At 39.1% G+C, this 13,475-nt stretch overlaps 1 protein-coding gene across 1 annotated transcript; it reads right to left on the reverse strand.

Moving 5' to 3' along the window:
• Positions 1 to 4,304: 4,304 nt before the first annotated feature.
• Positions 4,305 to 9,578, reverse strand: LOC137295921 (universal stress protein Sll1388-like). Its single transcript, XM_067827499.1, has 4 exons — positions 9,419 to 9,578; positions 8,482 to 8,562; positions 5,745 to 5,851; positions 4,305 to 5,173 (listed from the first exon to the last, which is right to left on the reverse strand). The coding sequence occupies exons 1-4, from the start codon at positions 9,486 to 9,488 to the stop codon at positions 4,976 to 4,978; spliced, it is 456 nt and encodes a 151-aa protein (XP_067683600.1). The 5' UTR covers positions 9,489 to 9,578; the 3' UTR covers positions 4,305 to 4,975.
• Between the last annotated feature and the right edge of the window lie 3,897 nt (positions 9,579 to 13,475).

Below are 13,475 nucleotides of genomic sequence, written 5' to 3' on the forward strand. Positions count from 1 at the left end.
AATCACATCCAGCATCATCACATCCTGCACGATCACATCCAGCATGGTCACATCCTGCATCATCATACTCAACATTATCACACCCAGCATGATCAAATCATGCATGATTACATCCATCGTTGTCACATCCTGCATGGTCACATCCTGCATTGTCACACCCAGCATGATCACATCCTGCATGATCAAATCCAGCACGGGAACACCCAGCATGATCACCGCCAACATGATCACATCCTGCATGATCACATCCTACATGAAGGAGAGTTCCACATTGGTCAAAACGGATATTTCAGGTAAAGATATCAACATATCTAAAGTGTCAAGGACTATTGGTGAAAACGTAATTCGTTTTGTTCGGGCAGGTCTTGGAGGTAAAAGCAGTGTTACAATTTCCTTCCTGACGGATGAAGCTCATCATCTGTTCTATATGCTGATGCAGATGTTCCTTGCTATATCTTGTTCTGCCAAATTGTCTAATCACCTGCTGCCCACAACAATCTTGCATGGTAGATTAACAGTAAGAAACCTGAACACTAATAATTGACGTTGACGATATAATCTGAGATATAAATGTAGTGGAATTGTGGTGGAAAATGAAACACGTCAATTGAGATTTGTTTGCGCGATTATGATTATTATGCACAGAGAGAGACTCACAGAGAGACACATACAATGTATACACACACATAAATACACATACAAGTGCACACACATGCATCAATGTATAGATGCATGTATACATACATGCATAAACCCTCCGCGTTGTTCACGCACGCATGACGCAGCCTTTCATGGCGTAGCGACTGACGATATCTTGAAGCATTCATAAAAGAACACAGATTCCGTTGTCACAAACATCATTGACCGACGCCATCTCTTGAACATACAGTTACGTCAACTATGCCTCAACTATTTTGTCAACTAATAACTCCAGACAGCTGCACTATTTGTAATGAGAGGTGATGCACTAGGTATTTGCCCTGGATCAGAAAGTTAGACCAAGTCTTTCGTCCGCTTTCAGCAACGTTCCAGCAACAACAGGATTCGACGAAATAGGCTTTGCTCCCATGAACGATGCCACCATAAAGGGATAAGAAACATAGTACTCAAATCGAGAGGTGACATGCAATCAAAAACAAGCCAGATATCTAACATCAACTGTTCAGAAAAGCCGGATAACATTTTAAGCATATTTGACGAATGTGACATTCAAACAAATACCCAAACCTCGCACTGACGAACTCGGACATACAATAATCCCAGTATCGGTCAGCAAGTACACTTTTGGTTAGCGTCCATTACATATTCGACGCTTCCAAACTTAGTTTAGTTGTGTAGCTGTTATTAGTTAGTTGTTATCGCTTGACATTGCACTAAGAATGACAGTATTCGGGGGTCTACGCATTACTCGTCAGTAACCAATGGCTGACGGGGTCAGGTGGTCAGGCTGGCTGACTTGGTTAACACATGTTATCGTATCCCAGTTGCATAGATTGATGCTCATGTTGTTGGTCATTGGATCCTCTGGTCGAAATGTGTCAAGGCGTTACTTGGAAGAGATATCCGGTTGTGATCACTAACAAAACAAATTCCCGATGCAATATTCTCCTAGGAATTACATCACGTTTTGACTTTCACGTGAACATATGACTTGCTTGTCCATGCATTTGTGATGAGTGCAGCAGATGATTCCGGGTACGCTCATATTGTCTGGTGTCTTTTAACAGTGGTCCAAGTTCATGATCACGTCGGGTTCTTACAAATCTGTCAGATGAGTCTAAATTAAGTAGATATCTTGTGAATATAGAAAGACATGTGTCGTATTATTTCCACAGACATTAGAGGGAGAACATCAGAGAACAAACAAGGGGTTGAATGTAGACGTGAAGATAGGAACTACGAGATCAAATACCGGTGTAGCGTTCACAAACACGAACACTTAAGTTGTTCCGTATGGTAAGGTTACACCACAATGAATCACCAAGCCACAGGATACTGGTTCTTCAGTGTCATTTCAGTTTGTCTTCCTCGTGTGTGAGGGACGGTGGAATAGCCTCATGGTTAAAGCGTTCGCTCGTCGCGCCGAATGTCCGAGTTCGATTCCCCATATGGGTGCAATGTGTAAAGCCCATTTCTGATTACCCCGACGTGAATAGAAAAATTATTGGAAAAAAGCTGCATAATACTATTGTTACTGCCTCCTTGCTTGTGACAATACGAGCGCCATTATGTAAAATGAATTAAGACTGATTGAATACAACATGTGTTTCTTTCAAGTAGTTTAAAGTGCTTAAAGTATTACTTAGACCACTTCATGTCGTTGCTTCCGGGCATAGATGGTTTCGACCTTACTTGTTCATACATTTTTCCAAAAGAGACTAGATATCGATATCGGGACACTGCTTTTAGATGATCATATAATCTCCTTTAATGGTGTAACTATGTTGGCAGTTTCCTCAAGGCACAGACACCGTTTTCTCCAGGAACAGAGGTCGTTTTCTCCAAGTTCGTGGGCCGTTTTCTCCAACGCGGTGACCGTTTTCTCGAGTTTTGTGGGGTCCGTTTTCCCTCAGGTCCGTTTTCTCTGTATTCCAACTTAAACCGAAAGTAATCAAAACAAACCTAGCAAACACAACGCGGCTGTACTGTCATAGAACTATTCGATTTCCAGCGTACTCCACTCCGTTCCTAGCGTGGCTTGTACTTCCTGTCTCATGCCCAATATCACATTGGTTAGCGAGAACATATGACCTGGGTGTCGTACTGCTTCTAAAACATGTGTGTCATTGTCCCGTGTCTACAGAGTCATTACACTGTGTGATTGAAGGTTTGAATAAGAATTATCGGTGTTAGAGGCGACAAAGGGGATCGGGCGGTCAGGCTTGCTGATTTGGTTGACACATATCATCGGTCCCCAGTTGCGCACGTCGATGCTCATGCTATTGACCAATGGTTTGTGTGGGACAGACTCGATTATTAGCAGACCGCCGCCACTATATAGCTGGAATATTGCAGAGAGCATCGTAAAAGTGAACTCACCCTCTCACTCATAACGAGACACATTACACCGCGTGACGGACAGTCAAGACGCATGTGTGGTAAGTGGTCATTTGCCTGATAGGGTTGATCTGACTGCCGCATATTACCTATTTTCGATAGACTGTCAGTGGACATATTGAAATATCGACACATGGACATGTATTTCCGTATAAAGGTGCAGTTACTACAAACTTCAAATTATCTGTGATACATGAAGATCAAGGGTCACGATGGAAATGTACAAAGTCATTGTATCTCAGACTTTAGGGATAGCAGAGGGCTCTTCAACGAATGCATCTGAAATCTCAACCGGCTTGTTCGCTATAAAATTCCGTTCAGCGAGGTACATATTACAGGTTCACATTTCACATTTAAAACACCCTGTGTATCATAACACCTGCCGGAAATGTTCACTGTATGACCTACTGGATAGACATTGTCTATCCCTATCTGACATGCCTACAATGTTCCATTCACTGCATTAATCTGATATAGATATCTAACTGACAGGCTGACTCATTCGCGTACTACTTGTAACCACTTGTAACATCCAGTGATTCAAATGTCAGCTCATGTTCATTGCCTGACACGAAGTAACTTCATGTCGATATCTCATGTCGATATCATACAACACGTATGCTATTGTACAGGTATTTATACTATTTGACATATCAATAACACAGTGAGTGAGTGAGTTTAGTTTTAGCAATATTCCAGCAATATCACGGCTGGGGACACAAGAAATAGGCCTCAGTCATTGTGTCCACGTGGGGCATCGAATCCGGGCCGGACCCTGATTTTAGCATAAACCTCTTGTGATTGTTTATCAACATTTGTGACATTATTGATGTTTTCATTATAAAACCCAATTTGGTAATTCATTACCATTGTCACGCATGAATATGTCCACCAAAGAGGAATTGGGAAATCAAGCGTTTGAGTTTACCTGTTGTGACACCTGGGTATATTTTTTATAAGTGCGATCTTCTATACATACCTATGTACACATAGATATACATAAACGTTTACACCCAAATGGCGACTAACTTGATATATAGCGGTTGCTAATCGCATGTCCGTTTGTCAAAATAGACGAAAGTGGCAAAACGCTTTGTGTTTTGATAAGAAACATAAATTGAACACTTCATTTCCACTCATTCTATCTTACAACAAAGGCTATGGACACGTTTTCGTGTCGAGGTTATTGACGTCAAGTGTCGGCAATCTGTCTGGCTTTAACACATCAACACATGACAAACATCAACGTCATTTTTTTCAAAGATTTTTTCCCTTCTGCATTATCAGTAATCACGAAGTAACACGAACATATATTTTATCACATACGGACATTCGTAATTAAATTCTGTTGTGTTAGAACTTCATGACATCATTATGATTGATTACACTATACATGGTAATAATACAAAATATGGCATTACGACAACATAGATATACGAACATACTACCTAAAATGTGATTTACACATTATGAATAATCATGTTTATGGAATTATCTTTACTACGAACGAGTTTGGGTACATTTCACACTTAATATAATGAATCGTTGTGGGTCATAAACAGCAAAAGATTCATCAAAGTTGAGAAATTTTCAGATGACCCTCTCGAAAACATTCGACAGCTGAATACACAAAATACGTTCATGAAGTACTTTGCAATGACTTTGTTCAAATGCATATTGTTTCCGAGCATCTTCACCATGCCGAAGAATATATTAATATATGTATTATAGTTTTTGATCACGACATATGTGCGTCACCTCAGTACGATAGCTTATGGACGTGCACCCTTCCACGAGACAAGTACAACCACTCTATGACGCGATGTGACGTCATCCCATGGCTAGTGAAACATCAGAGTTCATTTTACAGTTGCTATAGAAACCATGCACCGACACATCGTCATTCGTCCTGAGGTGTTTACTGTCCCTGTTTGATGATGACGACGGGGACGTTGGAATGGTGAAGGACGTAGTCACTGACGCTGCCTAAAAACGTCCTCCTGATTTTCCCCAATCCACGTGTACCAGTCACAATCATTTTGGCCTTCTCCTCCTCAGCAATCTTCACGATTACCTCCCCTGGCGTTCCACCCATACTCCGAACCTTGCCGCCAATCTGTTGCACAAACAGGATTGAAAGAAGCGATAAAACCATGTTCACAGGTCAGTTGTCCACTTGAGAATTACTTTGGGAACATATTGTCAGCCAAATAGGACATTGCTCAGGACCTCATTTTGCCATTGGTTCTTAGAAATGTCTCTCACGCGTTTATTATTAATGATTCAGGAAACGTTTAGTCTGGCCGTTAATGTTGTAACCTTCATCAAAGAATTTATGTACAAGAGTCGTATACAAGTGAGTTAAGTCTTCGTAGAAAAAGCATGAGCGATGTTGTCGACTCAAAATGATGGCATATTGAAAGGCACTAAGGGAAAACTGACGATTTCATAGCCTTAGTTTGTGCCCACTGCTCATTCTAATTTTGTTACCTGTCGCGATTAGGTTTAACGTCTTGACAACGACTTTTTTGTTTACGTGTCTTCGCATATATCCAGAACAGATCAGCAAAGAGAGGGGTACACTTCTGGCACATATGGAAGCTTTTGCTTCCCATTATTTTTGTCTCAGTTTACTTTAGATATCACCTGCCTTCATTTTGCCTTCCGTACTCGTTGTAAACACGTACCCCAACATTCTTCAGCCTCTCCCCGAGCTGTTCTATGAATTCTTTGATCCTTTGCTGTTCCACCTCCAGTTGGTCGGCTACAATAGCTATGTCAGTCATCACCATACCTGAAACACCCAACATAGTCCATTGGAATGACGCAGTATGTACACTTATTGTAGAATATTCAATAGGATAACATATGCCAAATGAAGATATTGTTGTATTACCTACTGTGAAATTAGATTACCCTTTTACATCATAAGTTAAACAACACAAACAGAAGCATCACGAGTTACGAAAACAATATCACACAAATACATAGATAAAATACTGATATAATTACCAATGAATATAAACATAAACCGTAACTGGAGCGATATGTTAGCATACCTAGTGTTATGCAACGGGTGATCCATGTAACACGTATACTAGACGTTGTGATTCTGCTGATCAATAATCCAAGATCAATCAATATATTCTGAATCATCTTCTAGCATTTCATTACAATATCGATAAGACTCTATTTTTATTTTCGGAAGGTTGACATTTAAGTTCCACGATTGTAAGGCATGCTCGATCAGAAACAGACATATCGCAATCAGTAAAACCATTAGAAAAGAATGTATGTCAGTCAGGCAATCATTGTTCTCCTCTACGATATGTATGAAGATTATCGTAAGTCAACTCATTGTTAAAAAGAGTAAATAAAATGGTGTTTAATACATAGCCCTGTTTCAGTCCAGTAGGAGATACAAAATCCACAATAAAACAAGCGCTACACCGCACATATGATGATACAAATTGATGAAAATCAAGTTAGCGATATGAATACCACATTTTAGGAGAACATCTTGTAACATAAGGTTAATTCAGTCAGTATAAGCTTCAGTCCACGAGGTCTGAAGGAATGGATTGGGTAACTTGTCTGCCTACACATAATAAGTATTTTGTCAGTCCCCAACTTGACTGATCCAAACTTGATCATTTACTAATCGAACATAATAAGTTATTTATGGCAAAATGTAACACCCTGGATATACGAGAATGATAGTACAGCTGACACATTGTTATATTACGCTGTCCTTGGCCTCTGATGTAACGATGACGGTGCATGAATACAGTATAATATGACGTTGTCCTTGACCTCTGATGTAACGATGGCGGCGTATACATACATGGGAGTCCATTGACAAGCACGTCGACACCCTGATAGTACATTGTGAGGTCGGCCCTTTTCGCTGAGCTTGACGAAAACTGATAACATCGGTGACAATCAAGAAATGTCTCCTGCCATTAACCAGTTGATTTGACCTCCGAAATATGTAGGGCCGTGTATTGAGTGCAACTGCACTGCAACATATAACCGTTTGCATTTTATCTTGAACACGTATCTTAATTAAATAATTTTGTTTAATATAACGATTTTAATACTTTGTATACAGCCTTTTATACAGTCTTGTGGATCTAGCACCTGTCTGGAGGGTTGAAGAGCTGTGTTCGATGCCAATACCGATCCATAAAAACGAAGTTTAGATTTGCTGCTTGTTGTTACTTCGACATGTCGTCGGCAGTATTAGTATAAAACAGGGATTTGTTGGCTAGAAGTCGGCGTAATGTGTTTGAGAGGAGTATCCATGTCAGCGGTGTGTTATTTCAGTGGACGAGCACAGTCTGCAAAGCGACATAACACTAGTTCCTGTTTCATATTTCATTCCAACATGACAACATGACATCCGATAATGTTCTTCCCCTTTATTCCTCCATTTGTAGGCAAACTTAACATAGAACTATCATGAAATTTTAATTTTAATCAAAACTACCCACGCATGTACAGGAATGTGTAATCGACTGTACCCTCTGTTGGATGGATATCGGACATGTTGTACATAACTTGAAAAACAATGTCAGTCTTCGGCATCAATTATGTGCATTCGGGAAAAGTCGTTCAAGCTCGTTTTTGAGATTCAGAAATCACATAAAAACAAACTTCTCCGAACGCTTCGCACTGTCTTATCGAAAAGGTCAAAACCTCGGGGCTGACCGATTGACCTATTGAGGTGACCTCGGATCTGGACGCATAGAATTATCATAAAAGATCCCATTCAATTAATCTAACCCACTATCCAAATACCAATGCATGCTAAATATAGAAATTTGTTAAACGGAAAACAAACGTATATAACTCGAACAGGTGAAAGATGAGAAGAAATTTCGGTTGAAGAAGTAAGAATATACTCCGAAACGTCGCGTTCCGCATAATAAAGAACTTGAGTCCCATTAATGTTCACCTTTAATGTGAAACTGATTCCGAAGACCCACTCTTTAACTGACTTTATTTGCACGTACAGTCAAAATACCAAAAGACAGCGTTTCCTACTTTGGACCAGAGTGCCCGTCACCACAGGACAGATTTACATAATTAGTGCTTGCACAGTAACCAACGATTATGGGGAACTCCACCGGAAACATTCAGACTCGTTCATATACATTTATATATATTTCGACTAAAACATATGTGAATGAGTATGGTTGTACTCCGCAATATTCCAGCAATTTCACAAGGACATGGGTTTCACAAATTGTACCCAAGGGGAATCGGGTCTTCGGGGTGACAAGCGAGCGCTTTAAACACTAGCCTACCCAAAATATAATGAGTCCGGAACAAAGTTCAAAGCACTTCGTCATATCCGTAAGGTCTTCATAAGCGTGTTTGTTATAAGCAGAGTTTACTAGATATGGTGTTTATATATCTTACTTGAGTGGACAACAGCCTGATATTCCGGACAGTGGACAAGGACGACGTGGTCGTTTGCCTTGTGTATGTTGGCCATATACCCTGCGAGGAAGAAACAAATGTCTTATTTATAAATGTATGCCTAAACATTTTTTATTTTGTAAATGTATTATTTATTGCATTGTTTCCAGAAAATTAACAAGTATCTCGAGATCATCCACGGAATATATAGCCAGTCTGCTTGCATGGAGGACTATCCACAGTCCACAATTCAAATAGTGAATATTCAGAAAATTACACCCTTATTTTTGACAATTAAAGAATGTCTGATATGGCTCTTTTTATAAGATGTATAACAATTCGGCAGAAATATCTCACTATATGTTCACAAACGTCTTCATTCTTTGTCCTATCTGTTTTCGTAATACGGTGTTCATAATATCGACCACCCCGGTTTGCATAAACAGTCGATCATTTATTGAGGAAAAACTGTTTATGAAGTTAAACAAGTTAAACAACAAACCAACTATGATTTAGGTATGTTGTGAGCAAATGTTCACTTGAAATATATACAGGTAGCGCATTTGAACATAACTAAGTTTTCAGTTGCAAGGACCATCTTTGACAAGAGTCTAAAATTGTACTTATCATGCCTTTGGGGAGTGACTTGACACAACCAGAAATTCGACACATAAAGTTCGAGAGGTCAGGGTGAAAATAATGATAAATATAAGGGCACAGCCGAAAATTCGTCTCAATCGAGTTCGAGACATTGGGGTTCAACTGTATTGTGAAGTCTGATAAGAGAAGAAAAAGAGTCGCTATCTGCCCCGCCAGTGTTCACATTACACTACATATATCACACATGTTCGTGACGTGGATGATTCTTGAGTAGAAAAACGAACTCCCATTCTCCGTACAAACAAAACTTCCTATTTACGAACAAACTCACACTTACATTCAAAGGCATAGTCTGAGTTCTCGCTCCCGTCCATTGCTATGGCTACAACTCGCTTGCCGTCGGCCATCTTGAACAGGTCAATGGATTTCTCTGTTGGTTGTCACTCGCCTTTCTTGTCCAAAGTGAGCATATCTCTAAGTCACGTGAGACTACCCACGAGGTTACATGATAGCTATGATAGACAGCACAAGTAAGCGCACATGATGTACACTGGTGACGGTGTTGTGATGTTAGAAAAAATATCTATGAACAGCATGACATAGCGCGGGGTTATTTTTTTATGAACTGATTTCTTGGTTTATTTGTTGCTTAACGCCACATTCAGCAAAGTTAAAGCTTTTTTGGCGGCGGTCTGTAAAGAATCGAGACTGGGTCAGACAATCCAGTGATCAACATCATGAACACCGTTCTACGCAGTTTGAACACGATGGCATGTGCGAATCGAATCAGCAAGTCTGACGACCGAATCAGTTATTCGACTTATGATAAGCATGGGTGTTAGTCTAACCCGAATCTTCATGGATAGTATCGACTGATTTTTCACGTTACCTTTACAGTGTAAATGAGTTAGTGGGCTGGGTGTACTATGATGCTTAAATCAGAAACCTGGGGACAACTTTCTTGTTGTACTATTCTTATCTTATTATATGATTTATAATCCGAAGCAGTGGGGTAATCTTGTGGTTACAGCGTTCGTTCGTCACACTGAAGACCCAGGTTCGATTCCACACATGGGTACAATGCAGCGTTCGAATTCTCTGACAGCCCGAAGGCCCACCACCGGTTGGTATTATATCGGACCTGTAGTTTCAAATATTTGCAGGCCCTTGTGGCCCTCAGTAAATTATATGTGCGTTCTTTTTCTAACTGGTATCTTTCCCCTTTTCTTGTTAACGTTCAGGAATCATCCATGATCCTTCATGTTACGATAACTTAGTTTCACATCCTGGTACTTCAGAGCTTTGCGCACAGGAACGTCAATGCCAGTAAACGTCTCTCTGGGTCTTAGGACTCGCTATTCGATTTTGTAGAAACAGTGTAAAACTGTGCACAGTGTAGTCTGTTTTGTTTTTATCGGTTTGACATATTCAACAACATGGACCTGCAGATTTCATTCAGGGCCTGTAGATTTTATACACAGCAGACGGCAGCAGGCCCTGGCGGCCAATTGGCAAAATATATAGTATTGCAAACACTGGTACAATGTGTGAAGCCTGGCGTTCCTTGCTGTGGTATTGCTGGAATATTGCTGAAACCGGCGTAAAGGCATAGTCACTCACTCACTCGTTCATTGTAATGGGAATAATAACTAAGGTCACAAGACGAATGCTAGTTATACACTCCAAGCAGTGAGCTTGCATGTGACGCCAAAGGACCGGGTTCGATTCCAAACAAGAGTACAATTAGATCAATGGCTGGCGTATCCCGCTGTGTTCTTGCTGGAATATCATTAGTAACTGAGAGGTAAAATCAAACTCACCCACGTTCTCCTTTTAGTGTTGCCCTGTGCTAACGGAATAAAATAGAAAGACCATTTGAAATTACATACTGCCTACAGTCTCATTAAAATAATTTTGTACATCGTTACAACACCATTGTGCCTCAAGATTTGAACATACCTGTAAGAGGCTGGATCATTCTGTTTTGCCAGTCATTGTCGAAGCTTCATATGTCTGATACGAGTTTGCGGGGCATTCAAACAAGCATGGTTAAAAATAATTATTACAATATTCAAGTGACTCCTATTGCCATTGTGTTGCTATGGATATGAAAAACATTTTATTATTTGAGAGTGGCATGAAATCTACACCCAAAGGCTGGGCGTGGTTGGCTCAAGAGCGCACATACCCCAGATATCTTTCAATTAGGGTTTTCCATTCAAGTTTGCTTAAGGTTCTGTAGACATGACCTTCTAAGTCGGTAATCGAGTTTATTGTAAACGAGTCAATATTGGATTTTGATAGCATTGAATTTGACTTATTCTACCAAAATATATTTTACAGACAAATACAAATATACTTCCTTCCGAAAAACGGTCATTTGGTACAATAAATGTTTTGATAAATCGATTTTATATTTAATGATTTTTTCACGAACAAATGGTGGCTGAAATATATAGGATATAACGTCAAGGGGTTTCAAGGTAGCACTCGGTATTTTTCTATCGATACAGTGGCCAATCGCGAATATCTCCCACATCTACCTGCTACTATTGCCAGCTATGTTGTTCCGCATGGCAAGTCATTCGAAATGCCTCTTAAAGACACACTGTCACCACATTTCTCTACAAATATATAATGCATTTCTATCAATAAAACTAACCACCAGCCCTCATGGAAACTACGATACAATTTATTCCTAACGAAATTACGTATTTAGATTACATTGTCAAGTGAAAAGTTCGAATGAAGTAATGCAGCGTGTTATCGATCATGAATGAATGAATGAATGATGAATGAATGAATGAATGATAGCAAGAAATAATAGCAAGAATTATATATGAATGGATAAAAGTAATATAGAAAAAGAAGAAAAGAAATACATGTGTGAATGAATGAAAAGATAAATGGTACAGCACGGCCATCTCAAACATGTTAAAGAATGCAAAACTATAGCTAGAACATGTGTTTTTAAGAATCTACTTTGAGACATCTTTACATTAGTATTTAATTCAGATGATTAGAAAAGATAAGATAAGATAAGGTAGGTAATATCGGACCCAGATAGCATTCAGACGTTGTCCCAACGTTGGGCCAATGTCTGCCAATTTGGCCCAACTCTAAATGCTATCTTGGAGATGAGATAACATTAATAATGTTTATAAATATTTTATAATATTTTCATCATGAACAAAAACTTATAACTCAACAGCAGTGAATAAAAATCATGTAAAAGGCCCATAAATGATGAATCAACTTCGAACTGACTTAAACGTCAAGGAAAAGTAAAGACAAGTAATATCAGATGACATAATATTATATTTTCCAAAGGGAAATGGTAGCTACAGCGCGAATGAACACATAAAATAACACTTAGAATCCAAGGTGTTCTAGAACACAAACAGTGTAACGGAAATTAGAAAAAAATATAATATTCTTGTGAAAACCTTAGTAAATCATGGGGAGTATGCAATGTAAATTAAACAACGAAACTGTAAGAGACATTATCGTCAGAGGAATAATTAATGTAGCAATAGTGTCAAACACAAAATTCAACGAACTAAATCAATAGGAGCTCGGATAATAGCTGGGATTAGCGAGACAAGATTAAGCATGGAGTAAAAGAACAGCCCTGAAAACGTAACAGGTGTCGTTGTCAAGACAGAAAACAATGTTTATAGACAAGGACAGACATAGAAAATAGAAACTGTCGTTAGAAACTTTTCAACAATTTTGCTCTCGAAAAGTTTGTGTGTACTACTTATTTTGGAACCAAGGGATTTTTCAGCCGGTTATTACAATATCATTTATGGCATTTCTTCCAAAAACTGAAAATTATAACTCACCAGCAATGAAGAAACGTTTTTTTCCATATACGTTGAACCAACTTTGAATTGACATCTTGTTGGCCGTTTTATACACACATTTCAAGCTGATTTAACTGAATTTTCAGCATTTTGGATCTGAGTGGTGATTTACAATCATCTCTTTAGTTTTACTTGCTTATTTTGAATAGTTTCCCAAGACTCGTAGTTCAATTACACATGTACCTAGCATACACAAAAAAAATGCAAAGCTTGTCTTGTAAGCTATACTTCATCACTGCTTGTACCATTCGTCATAGTTGGGTTCAGAGCTCTAAACCAAAAGCAATAACACGTACAAGGAAACACATAAACGGAATTCAACGATGCAAGTTAAAAAGTGATCCACGATCATTTGCTGGGACGTAAAAAAGCTCTTGACATTAAAGTGTCACTGTGCAGTGAGTGAAATATTGAAACACAAGTGTGTATCTGAGTGGATCTAGATAATCTTTCCTGGACACATGTTGCATGTGTTACCGCAGAATACGATCTTTGGTAATGAATACATCTATATGCAGTCAAAGCATG

This window comes from Haliotis asinina, chromosome 9, assembly GCF_037392515.1.
Source record: "Haliotis asinina isolate JCU_RB_2024 chromosome 9, JCU_Hal_asi_v2, whole genome shotgun sequence".
NCBI lineage: Eukaryota > Metazoa > Mollusca > Gastropoda > Lepetellida > Haliotidae > Haliotis > Haliotis asinina.